Genomic DNA, 22,457 nt, shown 5'->3' with positions numbered 1-22,457 from the left:
TTTTTGCCCAAAAATTTGTGATGTGACCAAAAATTCCCCAAATTTCTTGAAATTTGGGCTGGAGGTTCTCTATGGGGTGCTATGATGTGCCAAGGAAGCCTCAGCCAAGATTTGAAGCCGATCTTGCTCTTTTTCCTCCTTTGCCTTTCTTGTTGCTTTCCTCAATTTCGCTTTCAAACTCTTTATTCGGGCCTTGGCACTCATGTTTCGTGCCATGTAATGGAAAGCCATCCTCCTCAGTATGGTTTTGTCTCTGTCGGCCTTCTCCAGCAATCTCTCCAGGTGGATGTTGATCTGCTCTAGCCAGGACTCATGTTCATTGTTGATTTCTTGCTCCAAGGTAGTGATCTTGATCCTCCTTTGTTGGGCAGCTTGTCGATTCTCACAGATGTTTTGCAGCTCCATGATCTCATGCTAGTCCTCAAGCTGCTTGTTTCTTTGCTCCAAATACTTGATGATCCATTTGGCCCTATCCACATTGAGTGACAAGCCTTGAATCTCCGTGTTATGCTCCTGAATAGTCATCCTAAGTCGGGCGCTCTCCACATTTACATCATCATCTTGAATGAGGATGAAATCGGCCTCCTGTTCACCTAATGGCCCCTCGTCATGCATAGGCTTTCTTGTCCTTGTCCTGTATTGCTCTGAGGGAAGCATCAGCAAGAAAATCCAACTTAACCTTCTCTTTTTGCCTGATTAGGGTTTCCTGGAGTATTTTCTTCAACTGCTTGATTTTGAATTTGGAGACATGATTCCTTGTGTAGCAATGAGTAGCCATGTGTATTTGAAATTTGTTGTCTCTTTTTTCCCTCTTAAGAAGATTGTTTAAATTGAAATTTACTTTGTCAAGCCAAAACTCCCTATTTTCATTGATTTCTCTTGCAATTAGGTCAATTGAAGACATCTGCTCCCTTTGTTGCTGAAGTTCCCTTTTGAGTCCTCTAGTCTTTGGACTCTTCCTTGTCACTTGCTCTTGATGCTCATCTGAATCACCTGTGTCAACTAATTATTTTTCCTTTACATCTTCTTTGCTAACATCAACCTTATGCTTATTCAAGAGTAGTTGATTTACCTTCAATTGCTTATTATCCTGCTCTAGGAATCAAACCATGAAATTAGCCTTAGAAAAATTGTCCCTAAGTTCTTTGATCTTAACATCTTTCTCCATGATGACCTAATCTACTATTTTATGTTATTCATTAACATTCAAGTTTACTATATCAATGTAAAGATGGAATTGCTCCTCATCTTGCAAAGGTGCCTTATGTTGTGATGGTGATCCCTATTCTTGTTTGCTTTCGCCAATAGCTTCTCTATGTGGATGTGGATCCTCTTGAGCCAAATATCTCAATCAGCCTCTATCTCCTGCTGAATAGGTGTCTTCTTGTGTTTGACTTTATGAAATTTGTTGCATTCAATCATAGGCATATAACCACCATATCACTCATAAAATTTTATGAACAAGTGATGTTATAAAGCCTACCTTGGAATTTGATGGGCTTCACAGGCAACTTCAGGCAATTTGGCACAATTTCAGGCCTTTTAGCCCTATGCGCCGCGGCAGTGTAAATTTACACTGGAAATTTTCTCCCAGTGCGTTGCGCTCCCTCCATGCGCCGCTCCCTTTTCCAGGCGACTTTTGGAGGCCTTCCTGGTGTCCACATTGGGTGAATGATAGCTCATTGGAAGGTTATTTGAGTCTAATTTCCAACCCAACTGGAATGTTTCAATTTGGAGTTCATTTGCCCTATCAAAAATCAAATCTCCAAGGACTGGTCAAAATGTGCCAAATGAGGCTGCCTCAAGGTAGAGTGTTGTTGCCGTCAACCTTTGAATGCCTTCCTCAACTCCAAATTTAGCTTATGATATCTCATTGGAAATCGCTTTGTGTCTAGTTATCAATTGACTCATCAAGAAAGTCATTTGGACAACGAAGCTAGGAGAAAACTTGATTTTCCCAAGGTCACTTTAGAGGTGCATCAATTCTCCCGAGGCAATTGTATTTTTGAAATTTCTATAAAACCATGACACCTGTGTAAAAAGTGAAGGAATTTTTTCTTCCTTGGCCTGTTGTGGACAAAAACCTCTCTCATTTTTTCTAAATTCATCTTTCCTTGCTCGGAAACATCATTTGAGTGAAACCTACCCCGATGTGTGGAACAAGAGATTTGTCGAAATGAAGCGAAATGAAGGGGATAGGGAGCTTATAAATTATTGAGGAAATTTTTGGAAGTAGGGAGGGATGTTAGGAAGTAGGGGAAAGTGGAATCTCCAAAATTGAGTGAGGGGAAAGGGTGAAAAAAGGCAAAACACAGGCCCAACCTAGAAAACTGCCAGGTTGTAGCAAGAAACTAGGGTTTGTGCGAAAATGAGGAATTTGGGGAATCTCAGTGATGGAAAGTGTTTGATAAGGCATTTTAAGGATAGGGGAAGGTGTATGAAAATCAGGATACAAGTTTTGCCAATGATTTGACCGTCCAAGAGAAATTGCCTTCAAAACCCTAGGAGAGGGAAATGACCGTAGCTAGGCACAACTGAAGCATGAACAAGATGTAAAATGACCCATTGGAACCTAACATGATGATGAAAACCCTATGAATGATGGTAAACTCAGCTGAATAGTGGCATAGACCAACATTTGGATGACTTTGGAAGGAGTGAAAGCAAACCCTAGACCTAATGCCTAGTGATCAAATTTTACTTGAAGACTCACTGAAATGACAAAATTTGACCTTGACACTCTGAGACCACTTTGTAAGAGCATATTTGATCACTGGAGGAAGGCTGCAAAGACTGACACTAACACAAAGTATGTGGCAGAAATTTTGGAGAGGTTTAAAATGTAGAACAACAAGTCCACACCAACTCCAACTGTCATGGGGTTGAAGTTGAGCAAAGAAGATTGTAGTGGCAATGTCAATCCGAGATTATACAAAAGCATGATAGGCAACCTGATGTATTTGATCACCACTAGGCCAGATATAATGTATGCAGTAAGTTTGGTGTCAAGTTTCATGGAGACACCCAAGGAGACACATTGGCAAGCAGGGAAAAGGATTCTAAGGCATGTCAATGGGACAAAACAATATGGCATTTTGTACATAGCAACAAGTGATTTCAAGTCGGTTGGTTACACTGATACTGATTGGGCAGGTGATGTCGATGATAGAAAGAGCACATCAGGATATGTTTTTCATTTGGGTTCTGGAGCCATTTCATGAGCCTCCAAGAAGCATCCAATAGTGTCACTGTCAACAGCAGAAGCTGAATATGTCACAGCAACAACAACAACGTGTTAGGGAGTTTGGATGAGAAGGATGTTGAGGGATCTTCATCATGACCAAGAGGGCGTGACAACTATTTTCTGTGACAATACCCCAGCAGTTGCATTGTCAAAGAATTTTGTCTTCCACAAAAGGACCAAGCATATTGATGTTAAATATCATTTTATTAGAGATTTGATTAGTAATGATGAAATTGTGTTGCAGCACTACAGCTCACAGGAACTATTTGTTGATATTTTCACAAAGCCATTGGTAGGTGAAAGTTTTGTTTATCTCAGAAACTATTTGGGAATTGTCAATGGTGGAAATTTTGATTAAGGGGGAGTGTCAGAAATAATAATCCCAGCCACCGTAATAAACAGTCTGACAGCAACCATACCTGTCAGACGTATTTTTGCAGATTGCATCTCTGCTTGAAGATAGAAGGACTGAAGCCAGACACAAACCATTCAGAAACTCAACAAAGACATTTAAAGAAGCTATGTACATTGGTAAACAGATATGGGCAAGCATTTATTTAGCAACCTTTTCCCACACTCGAGAAACACCTTCGTGATTCTGATCACACTCAACAACAACATCATATTAATTTCACTCTGTCATGAATTAAATGTAAAATTGTATGTTGAGGTAAATATGAATGTAAAATTAATTTTGACTATGTAGAGAGGTTAGAGAGAGTAAGAGGTAAGAAAAAGAGTGTAAGTCTCTGTGGAGAAAATGGTGGAGCAAATTTTGGTGGGTGTGTGAAAACAACAGTTACTCTATTTTATTGTGTGTTATTCCGCGTAAGTTTAAATCACTGTAAAACCTTTATTTTACTTGGTGAATGAGTCAGTTGAATGGAAAAAATTATGATTATTGGGCTATTACAATGAAGGCCCTGTTTTCTTCTCAAAATAGTTGGGATTTGGTGGAAAATGGTTTTCAAGAACCAGCAGATGCAGCAACATACAATGCCTTATCTCAACAAGAAGAAGATGTGTTAAGGGACAACAGGAAGAAGGATTCAAAAGCCCCGTTCTATATTTTCCAAGCGGTTCATGAAAGTATTTTCCCAAGGGTTGTAGCAGCAACATAGTCCAAGCAAGCATGGGACACCCTCCAAACAACCTACCAAGGCATGGAAAAAGTCAAAACAGAAAAGTTACAAATGTTGAGGAGAGATTTTGAAACACTTTGTATGAAAGATTCTGATAATATAGACTCGTTTTTTACACATGTAAGTGGGCTGGTTACTCAAATCAGGTCTCATGGTGAGACACTTAAGGAAAGAAGAATAATTGAGAAATTTTTGATAAGTTTGCCAGCAAGGTTTGAGGCCATTATTGTGGCCATAGAAGAAACAAAGGATCTCTCACAGTTCTCAATGGATGAGCTTAACTCATCACTGATTTCTCATGAACATAGACTGAATAGAGCAACAAGCTCCTCATTGAAGCATGCCTTCAAGACACATGTATCATTTGGTCAAGGTCGAGGCAGAGGAAGATCATATGCTAGAGGAAGAGGAAGAAGCCCACACAACGGTGGAAGAAGCAGCCCTTCAAGATAAAATGGAAGAGGCAGCAATCAAAATCCAAGTCAAGGCCCAAGCCAAAATCAAGACAAGGTCAGAGGTATGATAAATCTCAAGTTCAATGTCATTACTGTAAGAAGTATGGTTATTATGCAAATGAATGTAGAAAGAAGCAAATATGATATTAGTAACAAACCAAGTGTAAATTTCACAAGAGAAAATCAGAACCATGATAGCATGTTTTTAGCTTGTAATGTAGCACAAGAAAAATAGAGTGATATATGGTATCTAGATTCAGGGTGTAGCAACCACATGTTAGGAAACATAGAAATGTTTTCTGATCTAGATGAAAGTGTGAAATCTGAAGTGACATTAGGGACTAATAGCAAAGTCTCTGTCATGGGAAAAGGAAGAGTTAATATCCTAACAAAGAAGGGGGAGAAGAAATACATCTCTGATGTTTACTTTGTCCCCAGTCTGAAACATAATCTCATGAGCGTTGGACAGCTCATGCAGAAAGGCTACAATGTCTTCTTCAAAAATGATGTGTGCACAATTTTGGATAGGCCTCCAAGCAGACAACTAATTGCAAAGGTTCAGATGGCAAACAATAGAATGTTTCCCTTAAAAATATTATCAATTTTCAGAAAGAAGGTGCACAAGCACAACTATCTATAAACTCACAAGAAAATGGAAGAAAGGGGCAGCTGTCACACAACTAAACTTTCAAGCAGAGGTAAAAGATGAAAACTGGTTATGGCACTTGAGATTTCAACATCTCAACTTTGGAGGTTTGAATCTGCTGCATAAGAAAGCCATGGTGAAGGGTTTACCACTCATAGAAAAACCAGACAGCATATGTGAAGGATGTATCTTGGGCATGCAACATAGAGAATCATTTCCAGCAGGAAAGTCAGTGAGGGCAAAGGCACATTTGGAGATTATCCATTCATACCTATGTGGACCAATGCAAACACCATCAATTGGTGGCAGCCACTATGTATTGACCTTCATAGATTACTACGCAAGGAAGACATGGGTCTTTCTCCTAAAACAGAAAAGTGAAGTGTTTGAGCGCTTTCACCAATACAAGGCTCTTGTTGAAGAGCAAAGTGGACACTATATCAAAGTCGTTATGACTGTCAGAGGTGGTGAATACATCTCAAATGATTTCCTTCATTTTTGTAGGGAACAAGGAATTCACAAGCAATTTACAACAAGATATACACCACAGCAAAATGGTGTGGCAGATAGGAAGAATATGACCATTATGGAGATGGCAAGGAGTATGTTGAAGGCAAAGCATTTGCCAAATGACTATTGGGCTGAAGCTATCGCTTGTGCAACATATATCTTGAATAGATGTCCAACCAAAAGTGTCCAGAACATTGTTCCTGAAGAGGCATGGAGTGGAAGAAAACAAAATGTCACTCACATGAGAGTTTTTGGATGTGTGGCTTATGCACATGTCCCAGATGAGTTGAGAAAGAAGTTGGACAGCAAGGGGAGAAATGCATATTTGTTGGATACAGTGATGAATCCAAGGCATACAAACTCTACAATCCATTAACCAAGAAGGTCATAATCAGCAGAGATGTGCAGTTCATAGAAGAGGAAGCATGGGATGGAAGTTTAGAAAAGACAATCAATGTCAAAGCATGCATACCACATGAGGACAGAGAGGAATTAACAGCAGCAAGTAATTCCTCAACAGTGACTCCCTCTACTCCTATTCAAGCGCAGCAAAGCAGGAAACAAGCAACGCCATCAACAAATAATAGGACAGTTTCGCACAGCCAAGCAAGTGCTTCTCCAAGCACACCGCGAAGCGCGACACCAAGTGACATATCAAGCCCATCTTCAACAAGCACAAGAAGGCCAAAATTTAGAAATTTAAATGAAATTTATGAGCAAGATGAAGTTGATAGTGGCACAGGTCTGAATTCCTTATTTGCATTATTTTGTCATGTAGATGACCCAATTCACTTTGAAGATGCAGTCAAAGAAGAAAAATGGGTTGCGGCAATGGAGGAAGAAATAGAAGCAATAGAAAGGAATGACACATGGGAGTTAGTGAGCCTTCCGAAAGGAAAACATGTCATTGGAGTGAAGTGGGTCTATAAGACCAAAAGCAACATTGAGGGAAAGATTGAAAGGCACAAAGCAAGGCTAGTTGTCAAAGGATACAAGCAGCAGCATGGAAGAGATTACGTGGAGACGTTCATGCCAGTTGTGCGAATGGAGACAGTGTGCGCAGTTGTGGCGATTGCCGCGCAACACAAATGGAGAGTGTATCAGATGGACGTAAAGTCAGCATTCTTGAATGGAGTGCTGAAAGAGGAAGTGTATGTCACACAACCGCCTGGTTATGAGATTGAAGGCCAAGAAGACAAAGTGTATCGGTTGAGGAAAGCTCTTTATGGATTGAAGCAAGCACTGCACATGGTACAGCAGGATAGATGCTTACTTGTTGGACAATGGTTTCGACAAATGTGACGGTGAGCCTACTCTCTACATCAAAGAGAGCGAAGGTAAGATTCTCATTGTCGTCTTATATGTAGATGATTTTATTTTTACAGGCAGTGATGATTTCCTCATCACTGATTTCAAACAAGTCATGAAGAGTGAATTTGAAATGACTGACTTGGGATTGTTAAGATATTTTTTGGGCATAGAAGTGAAGCAAATAGAAAATGGAATTTTTATCTCTCAAGCAAAGTATGTGGCAGAAATTTTGGAGAGGTTTAAAATGCAGAACAACAAGTCCGCACCAACTCCAACTATCATAGGGTTGAAGTTGAGCAAAAAAGATTGCAGCAACAATGTCAATCTGACATTATATAAAAGCATGATAGGCAGCCTGATGTATTTGATCGCCACTAGGCCAGATATAATGTATGCAGTAAGTTTGGTGTCAAGGTTCATGGAGACACCCAATGAGACACATTGGCAAGTAGCAAAAAGGATTCTAAGGTATGTCAATGGGACAAAACAATATGGCATTTTGTACACAGCAACAAGTGATTTCAAGCTGGTTGGTTACACTGACAGTGATTGGGCAAGCAGTGTCGATGATAGAAAGAGCACGTCAGGATATGTTTTTCATTTGGGTTCTAGAGCCATTTCATGGGCCTCCAAGAAGCAGCCAATAGTGTCACTGTCAACAGCAAAAGCTGAATATGTCACAACAACAACAACAACATGTCAGGTAGTTTGGATGAGAAGGATGTTGAGGGATCTTCGTCATGACCAAGAGGGCGCGACAACTATTTTCTGTGACAACACCTCAGCAATTGCATTGTCAAAGAATTCTGTCTTCCACAAAAGGACCAAGCATATTGATGCTAAATATCATTTTATTAAAGAGTTGATTAACAATGATGAAATTGTGTTGTAGCATTGCAGGTCATAAGAACAATTTGCCGATATTTTCACAAAGCCATTGGCAGGTGAAAGTTTTGTTTATCTCAGAAACCGTTTGGGAATTGTCAATGGCGGAAATTGTGATTAAGGGGGAGTGTTGCAAATAATAATCCCAACCACCACAATAAACAGTCTGACAGTAGCCATACCTATTAGACGTATTTTTGTAGATTGCGTCTCTACTTAAAGATAGAAGGACTGAAGCCAGACGCTAACCATTTAGAAACTCAGCAAAGGCATTTAAAGAAGTTATGTGCTTTGGTAAATAGATATGGGCAAGCATTCATTTAGCAACCTTTGCCCACACTCCAGAAACACCTGCACAATTCTGATCACACTCAACAACAACATCATATTAATTTTGCTCTGTCATGAATTAAATGTAAAATTGTATGTTGAGTTAAATATGAATGCAAAATTCATTTTGACTATGTAGAGAGGTTAGAGAGAGTAAGAGGTAAGAAAAAGAGCGCAATTCTCTGTGGAGAAAATGGTGGAGCAAATTTTGGTGGGTGAGTGAAAACAACAGTTACTCTGTTTTACTGTGTGTTATTCCGTGTAAGTTTAAATCACTATAAAACTTTTACTTTACTTAGTGAATGAGCCACAATCTCATGTAAATGTATTTTTCATGTTTAAGAAATGAATACTAAGTTTTAGTGTGTTGCTCCAAACCTATCTTGTTATTTTTGCTGTGAGTATTCATTAAGTCTCTGAAATAGTTGTGCAGTGCGCAAAATCCAAGTCTACGAAATAACCTCATGGTGCGCGAAGGTAGCTCCACAAAATTAGCTTCGCAGTGCACGAACCTAGTTTTGCGAAAGTAGCTTCACGAAAGTCATAACTCTTTGCCTCTCCCCTTCGCGAAAACGAAAATTAAATTCCTAGATTTTTCTAACATCTTTACCATGCCCTCGACTTACACCGATTGTGAGTTTTCCTAGACCAGGAAGAGTTGTAGAAGGGAGATAATTTAACTCCTCAGATAAAAGGTGTTATTGGAACCACCACCGTCCATATATCCACCAATTATTGTGAGTCACTTTGGTGTCTGGATGAGCTGCTGCACATGCATATTCCTGTCTTCTATCATGTCAAGCTTTTAGAACTTCGGTCGCCGAGGGGAGGCTATGGAGTGTACACTCGAGCCCTACGTACTCTAGAAGAAAAGAAAACATATGACTTTCAAACTCGTCAAAAGACGTTGTGATATGATTTGGATACTATTGAAAAATGGACACAGGCTCTTTCCGATGTTGCGGATATAAGTGGTTTCGAGCTAGAAGAATATAATGGCCTGTGAGACCTCTAACTATCCTGATTTTTCTTCTTTGTTTTCTTTATTAGAATCAAAGGTATATCATATTATATCTATGCTTTTCACAACAGTAATTTCATTATCGACATCATATCATTCAGTGACGAGGCGCAGCTGCTAGTTGATGTCACGGAACGAGTATTGGAAATAGTTTCAAAAACACCCCTGGATGTCTCCAAATATCCTACTGGACTTGATATCAAGCTAAAATATTTTGAAGAAAAGTGTTTTTGCAACATCACAAAGATGTGAAGGCAAGGGTTGTAGGAATTGTGGGACTTGGCGGGATTGGCAAAACCATCTTCGCAAAAAAATTCTTCAACCGTGAGAGATCAAAGTACCCTTGTTCTTATTCTTCAACTGTGAGAGATCAAAGTCATTGCAGAGTACACTTCTTCATGATTTGTCTCCATTTTCTAAGCAAATAAACTAAAGGTATAGAGAATCTTAGGAAGCATCTCTTCTTCTAGCTTTTTTATCATTCTAGGTTGTTAGAAAAAAATTACGGGAGAAATCAGTTGCGGCAAAGTAGGCAATGTCAATTTCACTTGTGGAAAGATAAATCTTAGGTTGCGGCGAGGATATCGCAACCACACAAGGACTTAATTAAAACACAGAGTTCACTCACTACTTGTGTAAGATTAAAACCATAACTCAACTGACCACACTTTATACTATATGTCAAAACATAAAGAAATTACATTCTCATGATAAATTGAGGTTGCAGCGCCAAGTGAAAAACACAACTAACTTACTGTGATTTACGCATTACTCAGTTGCAGAGTAAACTTCTATAAAACTCTGTAAAATTGGTTTTCACACTCCCACTAATATTTCCTCCACGATTTTCTCCTCACTACCTCATAGACTCTCTCTCTAAGTTTCCCAACATTACAACATTACAAATGACTTTTACTTGCATATTTATCTTAACATACAAATTTGACATTAATTACATGACAGAGAAAATATTTAATACGTAACATGGACGATTTTACATAGTAAATGATTTTTTAAACTTGCAGGTGTTGTGGAGTGTGGGAAACAGTCATGGAATGAATGCTTGCCCATACTTATTTATTAAAATTCATTAAGTTCTTTAACTTCTGCGATGCATTGTGGAATGGTCCACTCTGAACTTCTTTTCTTCCGCCTGCAAACAAAATCACAACCATGCAATGGTTGACTGGGCAAGCATGGTGTTTATCAGTGTGTTTAAGGCGATGGTTGGGATTATTATTTCCAACACTCCCCCTTAATAACAACTGCCGCCATTGACAATTCCCAAACAATCTCTGAGATAAACAAAAATTTCACGTGCCAATGGCTTTGTGAAAATATCAACAAATTGTTCCTGTGACCTGCAGTGTTGCAACACAATTTCATCATTGTTAATCAACTCTCTAATAAAATGATATTTAGCATCAATATCCTTGGTCCTCGTGTGAACAAATTCTTTGACAATGAAATTGTGGATGTGTTGTCACAGAAAATAGTTGTCGTTCCCTCTTGGTCATGGCGAAGATCCCTCAACATCCTTCTCATCCAAACTGCCTAACATGTTGCTGCTATTGCGGCGACATATTCAGCGTCTATTGTTGACAACGAAACTATCGACTGCTTCTTGGAAGCCCATGAAATGGCTCCAGAACCCAAATGACAAACATATCCTGACGTGCTCTTTCTACCATCGACACTTCCTGCCCAATCACTATTGGTGTAACCAACCAACCTAAAATCATTTGTTGCGGTGTACAAAACACCATACTATTTTGTCCCATTGACATACCTTAGAATCCTTTTCGTTGCTTGCCAATGCGTCTCCTTGGGTGTCTCCATGAACCTCAACACCAAACTCATTGCATACATTATATCTGGCCTAGTGGCAATCAAATACATCAAGCTGCCTATCATGCTTTTGTATAATGTCGGATTGACATTGCTACTGCAATCTTCTTTGCTCAACTTCAACCCCATGATAGTTGGAGTTGGTGCAGGCTTCTTGTTTTGCATTTTAAACCTCTCCAAAATGTCTGCCACATACTTTGCTTGAGAAATAAAAAAGCCATTTTTGTTTGCTTTACTTCTATGCCCTAAAAAATATCTTAGCAATCCCAAGTCAATCATTTCAAATTCATTCTTCATGACTTGCTTGAAATCAGCGATGAGGAAATCATCATTGCCTGTAAAAATCAGATCATCCACATATAAGACGACAATAAGCATCTTACCATCATGTTATACCATGCACGCGGTGCTTGCTTCAACCCATAAAGAGCTTTCCTCAACCGATACACTTTGTCTTCTTTACCCTTCTACCTCATAACTAGGCAATTGCGCAACATATACTTGCTCTTTCAGCGCTCCACTCAAGAATGTTGACTTTACGTCCATTTGATACACTTTCCATTTATGTTGTGCAGAAATCGCCACAATTGTATGCACCGTCTCCATCCTTGCGACTCACGCGAACGTCTCTGCATAATCTCTTCCATGTTGCTACTTGTATTTTTTGACAACTAGCCTTGCTTTGTCTCTTTCAATCTTTCCATCAACATTGCCCTTGGTCTTATAGACCCACTTCACTCCAATGACTTGTTTTCCTTGCGGAAGGTTCACTAACTCCCATGTGTCATTCCTTTTTATTGCTTATATTTCTTCCTCCATTGCCACAACCCATTTTTCATCTTTGACTTCATCTTGAAAATGGATTGGGTCATCTACATGACAAAACAAAGCAAATAATGACTTCAGACCAGCGCTGCTATCAACCTCATCTTGCTCATAAATTTCATTTAAATTTCTAAATTTTGGTCTTCTTGTGCTAGCTCAAGATGGGCATGACATATCACTTGGAGAAGCACGCACTTGACTGTGTGACGTTATCCTATTATTTGTTGATGGTGTTCCTTGCTGCCTGTTTTGTTGTGCTTGAATAGGTGTAAAGGGAGTCATTGTTGAGGAATTGTTTGTTGCTGTCAATTCCTCTTTGTCCTCATGTGGTATACATGCTTTTACATTGACTGTCTTCTCTAAACTTCCATCCCATGCTTCCTCTTCTATGAACTGCACATATCTAATGATTATGACTTTCTTGGTTGATGGATTGTAGAGCTTGTATGCTTTGGATTCATCACTGTATCCAAAAAATATACATTTCGCCCCCTTGTTGTCCAACTTCTTCCTCAACTCATCTGGGATATATGCATATGCCACACAACCAAAAACTCTCATGTGAGTGACACTATGCTTTCTTCCACTCCATTCCTCTTCAGGAACCACGTTCTGGGCGCTTTTGGCTAGACATCTATTCAAGATATATGTTGCACAAGTGACATCTTCAACCCGATAATCAATTGGGAAATGTTGTGCCTTCAACATACTCCTTGCCATTTCCATAATGGTCCTATTCTTCCTTTCCGCCGCACCATTTTGCTGAGGTGTATATCTTGTTGTAAATTGCTTGTGAATTCCATGCTCCCTACAAAATTGAAAGAATTCATTTGAGATATATTCGTCACCTCTGTCAGTCATGAGGACTTTGATGTAGTGTCCACTTTGCTTCTTAACTAGATCTTTGTATTGGCGAAAGCGCTCAACACTTCAATTTTCTGTTTTAGGAGAAAGACCCATGTCTTCCTTGTGTAGTCATCTATGAAGGTCAATACATAGTGGCTACCTCCAAATGATGGTATTCGCATTGGTCCACATAAATCTGAGTGGACAATCTCCAAAGGTTCCTTTGCCCTTACTAACTTTCTTGCTGTAAATGTCTCTCTATGTTGTTTGCCCAAGATACATCCTTCACATAGGCTCTCTGGTTTTCTATGAGTGGTAAACCCTTCACCATGCCTTTCCTATGCAGCGAATTCAAACCTCCAAAGTTGAGATGTCCAAATCTCAAATGCCATAACTAGTTTTCATCTTTGGCCTCTGCTTGATAGTTTACTTGTGTGACAACTGCCTCTTTTCTTCCATCCTCTTGTGAGTTCATTGATAGTTGTGCTTGTGCACCTTCTTCTTTCAAATCTAATCTTTTTTTTAGGGGAAGCATTCTATTGTTTGTCATCTGAATCTTTGCAATTAGTTGTCTGCTTGGAGGCCTATGCAAAATTGTACACTCATCATTTTTGAAAAAGACATTGTATCCCTTTTGCATGAGCCATCCAATGCTTATGAGGTTATGCTTCAAACCGGGGACAAAGTAAACATCTGAGATGTACTTCTTCCGCCCCTTCTTTGTAAGGATATTATCTCTTCCTTTTCCCATGAAAGAGACTTTGCTATCAGTCCCTAATATCACTTCAAATTTCACACTTTCATCTAAATTGGAAAACATTTCTATGTTCCCTGATATGTGGTTGCTATACCCTGAATCTAGATACCATGTATCACTTTGTTTTTCTTGTGCTACATTACAAGCTAAAAACATGTTATCACGGTTCTGATTTTATTTTGTGAAATTTACACTTGGTTTGTTACTAATGTCAGATTGCTTCTTACTACATTCATTTGCATAATGACCATAATTCTTACAGTAATGACATTGAACTTGAGATTTATCATACCTCTGACCTTGTGTTTGATTTTGGCTTAGGCCTTGACTTGGATTTTGATCGCTGACCCTTCCACTTGAGCTTGAAGGGCTTCTTCTTCCACCTCTGTGTGGGCTTCTTTCTCTTCCTCTAGCATATGATCTTCCTTTGCCTCGACCTTGACCAAAGGAAACTTGTGTCTTGAAGGCATGCTCCAATGAAGAGCTTGTTTCTCTATTCAGTCTATGCTCATGCGAAATTAGTGATGCATGAAGCTCATCCACTAAGAACTATTAGAGATCCTTTGTCTTTTCTATGGCCACAACAATGGCATCAAACATTGCTAGCAAACTTCTCAAAACTTTCTCAACTATTCTCTTTTCTTCAAGTGTCTCACCATGAGACCTGATTTGAGTAACCAACCCAATTACATGTGTAAAAAACGACTACATCCTTAGACTCTTTCATACAAAGTGTTTCAAAATATCTCTTTAGCATTTGTAGCTTTATTGTCTTGACTTTTGCCATGCCTTGATAGGTTGTCTAGAGGGTGTCTCATGCTTTCTTGGACTTCGTTGCTACTGCAACCCTTGGGAAAATACTTTTATGAAATGCGTGGAAAATATAGATCAAGACTTTTGAATCCTTCTTCATGTTGTCCCTTAACAAATCTCTTTATGCTTGAGACAAGGCATTGTATGCCGCTGCGTCTGCTAGTTCTTGAAAGTCATTCTCCACCAAATCCCAAACAAAAACAGGGTCTTCATTGTAATAGCCCAATAATCATAATTTTTGCCATTAAATTGAGGTATCTGAGGATTAGTCAAACTTGTGCTTGATGTTTCCATTTATAAGTAAAAGGAAAAACTGTCTACCTTCTCGTGAATATGCTAAAAAACAATCTTACCTCAAAACAATTTCTTTAACTATTAGTAAAAACACTTGTTTTTACACTAACAATATTTAACCTGATACCATGTTAGAAAAATTTTAGGGGCGCAAAGGAAGTCAGAAATTGGTTGGGGCAAAGTAGGCAATGTCAACTTTAGTTACGGAAATGTAAATCTTAGGTTGCGGTGAGGATATCGCAACCACACAGGGACTTAATTAAAACATAGAGTTCACTCACGGCAAAATAGAGTAAAATAAAAGAGGTTGCAGAAATTTACTTGTGTGAGATTAAAACCATAAAGCAACTGACCACACCTTATATTATATGTCAAAACATAAAGAAATTACATTAGTGTGATAACTGTGATGTGTTGCGGAATTGTCCTTCTGAACCTCTGCTCTGACTTCTGTCTTTCTGCCTACAAAAAAAATCGCAACGGTGCAGTGTGCAGTGGTTCATTGGGAAATCATGGTGCAAGTGTGTTTAAATCGGTAGTTGAGATTATTATTTCCAACATAGATGATGTTAATAATAACGACCAGTTGTATGCATTGCTTTTACTCGCTAGAGATGTTCTTGATTCAAAGAGCTTAATTCTAGTTACGTCTCGCCATAAGGACGTACTTACAACCTCGGGAATTGAAGAATCATCTATTTATAAGCTATAGGGCCTCAATCGACAGCACTCCAAAGTGCTCTCTGCTGGCACGCTTTCCACCAACCTCATTCCGTTGCAAGATTTGGGGAATTGGTTGATATGTTTTTGAAGGCCTGCAATGGATTGCCATTATCTCTTAAGGTTATCGGGGCGCTTCTTTATTGCGAAAAGCATCTTGAGAACTGGGAAGCACAATTGCTCAGAATCTCCAAAATACTTCCAGCGGATATAAGGAATGCATTGAAAAATAGTTACGACAGTCTCGAAGAAGACAAGAAGCATATTTTCTTAGACATTGCCTGTTTCTTCATAGGAGAAGACAAGCATACCGCCGTCAGGATATGGAATGGATGTGAGTTGTCGAGGAGGCTAGGTCTTCAGAAGCTAGATGATACGTGTCTCTTGGAACTCCATAGGAAGAAATGCACCATGTTGGACCCTGTCTTGGAGGTGGATGGGAAAGAATGTATAAAAATGCATGACCATCTTAGAGACCTGGGAAGATATCTAGCAGAGAAAGAACCTTTGCGACGTCTTTGGCGCCTAGATGTCAATCTTTCCCCAAATTGACAAGTACGGATTACACAAATTTTCAAAATAGCAAGGCCGTTTGTCAAATTTTGATTTCTTAAACTTTTCAAGGGTTCAATATTGTTTCTAACAGTTTCCAGATAACAATTTAGGTGCGTGGAATTACAAACTTTGCTCAGTGTAGTCCTTCGGTACATGATATGAGTGATTGGCAACAAAGCAGATTGCCACTGCTTAGTGCTAAGGGTTGTGTGGATAAAGTATTGCGCGACCGACAGTTACCACAACTAATATGGCTCCGCTGATCAAACTGTCCGTATTCCTCCTTACCTTGCAAGTTTCCAATGAAAAATTTAAGAGTTTTATGTGTAAAGGGGAGCAAATTGAACAGACCCTAGCAAAATGTGTTGTGCTCCCCGTTAATGGCGGTGTAGAAGGATAATCCAATGCTTCCTGTGTGTTTTGTTGCATGTGCTTAAATCTAGCAATGTGTCTATTTACTAATACCTGCAGGTTTTGGTGTAACGACAATCGTGACTCCAACAAGTGGTATTGGAGCCAAAGATCTCGAGTTCGAAACACACCTAGCTCGCGTTGGGGGGAGATTGTTGTGCTCCCCGTTAATGGCGGTGTAGAAGGATAATCCAACACTCCCCATGCGTTTCGCGGCATGTGCTTAAATCTAGCTGTGTCTGTTTACTAATACCTACGGGTTTTGGTGTAGCAACAATCATGACTCCAAAAAAATGAATCTCAGATTCTTCAAACATTGCCGCTGGAAACTTTTCCATCTGAGTTCTGTTATCTCTAGTCCTTGAAAAACTTGGAGTTAAGGAGCTGTTCAAAGTTGAAGTCGCTTCCAAATAGCCTTTGTAGATTAACTAACCTCCAACATATTAACTTGTATGAGTGGTACGATCTGCAGATGCTCCCAGATGACTTTGGAAAGTTGACTGAACGTCGACATCTTCGCTTGACCCGTTCCCGGTTGCAGGCCTTTCCAGACTCTGCGATCTTGAGGATGCTTCAACATATTGACTTGAAGTTCACCAAATTCGAAATCATTCCAGAGTCCTTGTATGAGTGGTACGATCTGCAGATTAACTAACCTCCAACATATTAACTTGTATGAGTGGTACGAAATCATTCCAGAGTCCTTGTATGAGTGGTACGATCTGCAGATGCTCCCAGATGACTTTGGAAAGTTGACTGAACGTCGACATCTTCGCTTGACCCGTTCCCGGTTGCAGGCGTTTCCAGACTCTGCGATCTTGAGGAGGCTTCAACATATTGACTTGAAGTTCACCAAATTCGAAATCATTCCAGAGTCCTTTTGGAAGTTAACGAACCTTCAACATATTGACTTGTCGTATTGCAGCCGTTTGAAAATGATCCCATCTTCTTATGAGAATCTAATCAACATCCGATATGTTGACTTGTAACACTGCATCTGTTTGGAAATGATCCCCCCTCCTGGTTGAGAAAAAGGAACCTGGAGATTAGAATTCACGAGTGCAACCGTTTGAAAAAAGCGGATTCCAATAAAGCTGCTACATTCCATGTTCACAATGATAACAATACATAAAATTGAGGCGAGGGTTTCCCCATTCTCCCCATACTTTCCACCACTCTCCCCATACTTTCCACGAAAAAGAAAAATATTATTGATAATTCAAGTTCAAACTCATGGTTTCCGAGCCTCGCTGTTCTGAATTGATGCATCAGTAAAAATATTATTGATAATTCAAGTTCAAAATCATGGTTTACAAGTCTCGCTGTTATGGTTTGATGCGTCATTTATTTTTACTCTTTGATAAGGATCCTTTACGCAATTATTATATGAAATATGAAATTAAATAATAGTTTTTTTTTTAAATACCATGATATTTAATTATAAATATTACATGTATCTTTAAGATTTAATTAAAAAAATATTTAACTTTAAATTTATTAATTATTTGTATTTTATAAAAGAGTATTTGTGATTATTTATATTATTAAAATGTTTTCAAGTGTGTCACTACTTTAAGATTTGAATTCTTGTTTGTAGTATGGTAAAAAATTATTTATATTTATTTATCATTTAACTTATACAATTAGACAAATTTTTATTAATATTCATTAACTATTTAAATTATATGATAATGATGGTGGTGGTGGTGGTTAACGTCCATTAAAACCAAATTGGTCTATTGGACCTATAATTTTCTTAGTTTTTAATTATCTGGCTCCTCGTCTTTCTTGGCGAGATTGGTGTTGTAGCTTTCCTTTTTTTTCTCTACGGTCTTCCAACTTCCTTTATCTTGCATCTCCTTTATCTCTTTTGGTTCTTGGGACATTGGTGTCTTAGCTTCGCGATCTATTGTATTCGTCCTTTTGAAGATAATCGGAGAAGAAGTTTGGTCTAGGAGATCTCCTTTGCTATTAAATGAAGATTTATTTTGTGCGGCATTCGAATCCTCATAACTGTTGATTTGTTGGGCGGGGCTTTTTCCCTGCTTGTTTTGAGAGTTGTTTCTTTCTTGCCCAATTTCTTGTGATTCAGAGTTTTCTCTAGAGTATTCTTCTTTGATGACAGTGTAGTGTTCTTTTTGTGCTCTTTCCCACCATGTAGATCTGTGGTGGTTTTTTCTAGCAGAATTTTTCTTGGAGGCTTTTGGGCAATTTTTGGCTAGATGGTTTGTCTCAAAGCAGGATCGACATCTGAAGAGGACATTTTCATAATCGAGTTTTTGGTTCCACACATAGTCTTTACTTGTTAGGTTTATTTCAGCTGGGAATCCGGTGCTGAAGTCCATTGCCACATAGATGCGTGCATAGGTGGTTCTAGCATATTCCTCTGTCTCTGGGCACTTGCAGTAAAATTTCCCAATTACATTTCCAATGGCTTAATATAATTTCCTAATTATATTAAGTTTATTGGATTTAATCTCTATAAAATATTCATCAATTATTTTTAATAATAAGTAAAAATAGAAAATTACAATTTATTTTAAAATAATTATATTTGTTGGACACCTAATCCTCAATGGGTTAGTGTGGAAGCGGAATAGACAAAATGAAATCCAAGAGACCCTGGGATGTGGAACCCAACAGTCAAATCATGTACTATAAATATATATCTCTTGTTAATAAAAATATACTCTCATGTTTTATCTTTCAGATTATGCTACTGCCCATGTGTGTTTAACATGGTATCAGAGCAGGCGATTGCTGGTCCTGCTCCATTTTGAGTCATTATAATGAGCCATTATTTTCCTATGAATATTGACCTATCATTTAGGTTTCCTTGAGCGCTTGGCATTATAAGGGCTATTCATGGCATTTGCGCCAGTGGCTAGTTCTGTCAGAGATTCTGACGAGCTTTGAGTGTTTGATGCCAGAAATGGCACCCGTTTCTAAAGAACGTTGGACAATCCTCTAATTACCACATTCCATTGCCACATCCACCCTTTAGCTGCTTCTGTGGAGTCTGTCTACTGCGCTCTTTGTCTGCCATAATTATTGTCTGGGCCATTCTGCTCTCTGTGTTACCCACTGTGTGGCTTCTATGCATACATTGTCTGCCATATTCCATATATTCCTACCTGCGCTAGTTCTACCATGTCTTTGCTTTGAAAACCTTCTGAATCGCTGCCATTCATTCATTCAATCCATCATTAATTCCATAGGCGCTCAGCTGGCTCCTCTTCCTTCTTTCCAAGCATTGAATGCCTTGAGGATCAACAGATTTGGTAACATTGCTTTTACCTCTATTGATCTCGGTGTTTTCATCCCGGAGGATGGAAAGTGGTTTCCATTTGACCATATTTCTTTGTTGAAGGACTCAATTATGTTGAATAATTGTTGTAATAAGAATGTGCATTGAGAAATCAATGGGAAAGTTATGTTTTAGAGCAGATTGTTCAGTTGTGGTTCAAGCGTGAGTGAAAAACAAAACTCGTGACTAGTATGTATGATGCATATGGATTTTGTATGATGCATATGACTGTGAACTGGTATGTTACGTATGGTAAGACTGTTGAACACAGGTGCTGAGATCGATACCGGGGAGGTCCCGCGAGGACGCAGTGTTTTTTGGCGGATTTCAAGTAATTGCTTGCCAGCTTTCTATAGAAGAAGACGGATACCGTGAGACCGGGGTCCATGGTTTTGATTATCTTAATGTTTTTAAAGATATGCACTATCTTCATAATCTTTGAGCCTTAATTGCGATATAAAGGTTTCTTGTCACAATTCCCATGCTGTGATTTGTTTTTATAAGGAATTCTGGTAATAATTTGACAAATTTGCCTGTGTACTTGTTCTATTAAATAATTGGCGGAATACAAGGCCAGGGATTATGTTGAATTTCATGTTCCAAAGATTGGCTGTTGAATTCTGTGAAGCTTATGTCATTGTGACGATTTAGTTATTTATGTTTAACAGAAAACTAGGATATGATCTACATATCCTCCGTGATGATCTGATATCCTAGAAAATTAGAGTGTCAGCTGATAACTCGTAGCTTAACTGATAGGTCGCGTAACTCTTGATGATAACTCGCATATCGGCCGGTATGGCTCGCATGACAAGTGATATTGCCGCATATTCGACTGAGGTTACTGGCATATCAATGTGAAATCGCTCGATTAAATGGTAGAGACACGCGTAAACGCTTGAATATCTATCGACCTGCTTATCCTTCATTAATAATCAGCGTACCGATTCGCAAAACACATGCATAGTGGTGGCTGGCTATAATTGTCAGCAATGTAGGTAAGATTAGTGTTGCTTGAGGTCGAGGTCTCCGAGTAGGGCTAATTCGAGGTATTTTGTGGGCAGGAAAATGCAAAGCAATAGTGGATTTTCTCCCCCTTTTGAAAATTAGCCTCTGGGTGGTACTGTTACCAGTTTGATAAGAGGGTCTTTCAGCTAGCTGGTCTATGGGTCTTTCACAGATACTCAATGAAGCCGCTGCAAACGTTTTCTTTTGGAATTACCGTGCTAGACAGAGATCTAGTGTGGTGTTGACTATGGATATGGCAGGCTACTGTGGTCAGATTTTTGCTTGTGGTGTTGTTTGAGTAAGCTATTCGGTCAAGACAAGGTCATGAATTATGAAAAACTTCAAGTCCTGTTAGGGTTGAAAAGCATTCAAGATGAAAGGAAAGGGCATGTAGTAGCAAAACCAATGGCTTCAAATTGTTATATCACTTAAAAAAATTGACACTTGCTATTGGGAATTTCAATTACTATCGCTGATATTTGAATTTGGAGTGCTTTCTATTATTCAATTTCATGTGAGATAATTGTTATGTTTTGTAGCTGTTAGAAAAACAGAAATTGGTGAAGGAATGTTTGGAGAAGTTGATGAAGGACATTTTGAGGACCCTTGATTTGAAATGACAGAACATTGAACCATTATAGTTTTTGTCTACATATATATGCATTGATTCCTTGATTCGACTGCTGCATAAGAGTTTGGTGGGCTGTATAAAGGCTGTGATTGTTTTGACAAATAAAAGTAATCTTTTGTGGAGAAAAGTTTAGCTGCTAGTCATGAGTAAACTCTTATTTTTATGTAATGGATTGTAATTGGTGCTTGCTGGTTGCACACTGATCATTTTCTATGCATTTATAAAGGATATGGCTGTGTATTATGAGTGGGTATTACTTTTCTGCATTGAGTAGTAGTTGTGATCAGTTTTTAAGGTGTAATTATGACATTAAAAAAGAAAATGGCCATAATCAGTGAAGTATTAGAGTTCCTTAAAACTCTGATATTGTCTACTAATCATGATACATTAAAAGTCAACAAAGTTTCTCTCACAGACATTCAGGTCTGTCTACAAAATGCACAAGAGAAAATTGATTTTTTGCAGCTCAAAACTTAACTACAGCAAGAAGAATTAAAACAGAGGAGTCATTCTGAACCTATTTCTATTCAGAAAATTGAAATAGACTCCAATAAAGCAGCAGTTGTACATGCAGATGCAGAAACTCAGACTGCACTTCCCAACCCCATCATCAGACTTTGGGAACATCTTGTCCACAACAAGCATAGAACTGGTCTTGGATATGACAAAGACTTGTCCTTTCATATTCCAGACTACTCAAAGCCCATTTAGTTTCAGAGTGATGGATTCATTCATGACAGTTCACCTTCAGATGTTCTAGATTCTGCTCCTCTTCCACAACAACAACAACAGATTGTGAAATTCCAACACTGTCACCAACTTGGCCATTTGAAAGATCACTATTTTGATTTTTCTCCATGTAAGCACTGTCATAAAACCACCCATTCTTCACACAGAT

General features: G+C 38.7%; 1 protein-coding gene across 1 annotated transcript in view; it reads right to left on the bottom strand.

The window, feature by feature from the left end:
* Positions 1–3,598: 3,598 nt before the first annotated feature.
* Positions 3,599–22,457, bottom strand: part of LOC149212365 (uncharacterized) — a 32,296-nt gene continuing 13,437 nt past the window's right edge. Inside the window, exon 7 of the mRNA XM_089388661.1 lies at positions 3,599–3,712. Within this exon, the coding sequence (XP_089244787.1) occupies positions 3,599–3,712 (114 nt within the window). The remainder of the gene's footprint in view (positions 3,713–22,457) is intronic.

Source organism: Pinus tabuliformis, chromosome 1_1 (assembly GCF_031772625.1).
Source record: "Pinus tabuliformis cultivar Carrire ecotype Pingquan chromosome 1_1, CPIR1, whole genome shotgun sequence".
Classification (NCBI taxonomy): domain Eukaryota; kingdom Viridiplantae; phylum Streptophyta; class Pinopsida; order Pinales; family Pinaceae; genus Pinus; species Pinus tabuliformis.
This window is presented reverse-complemented; position numbering and strand designations above follow the sequence as displayed.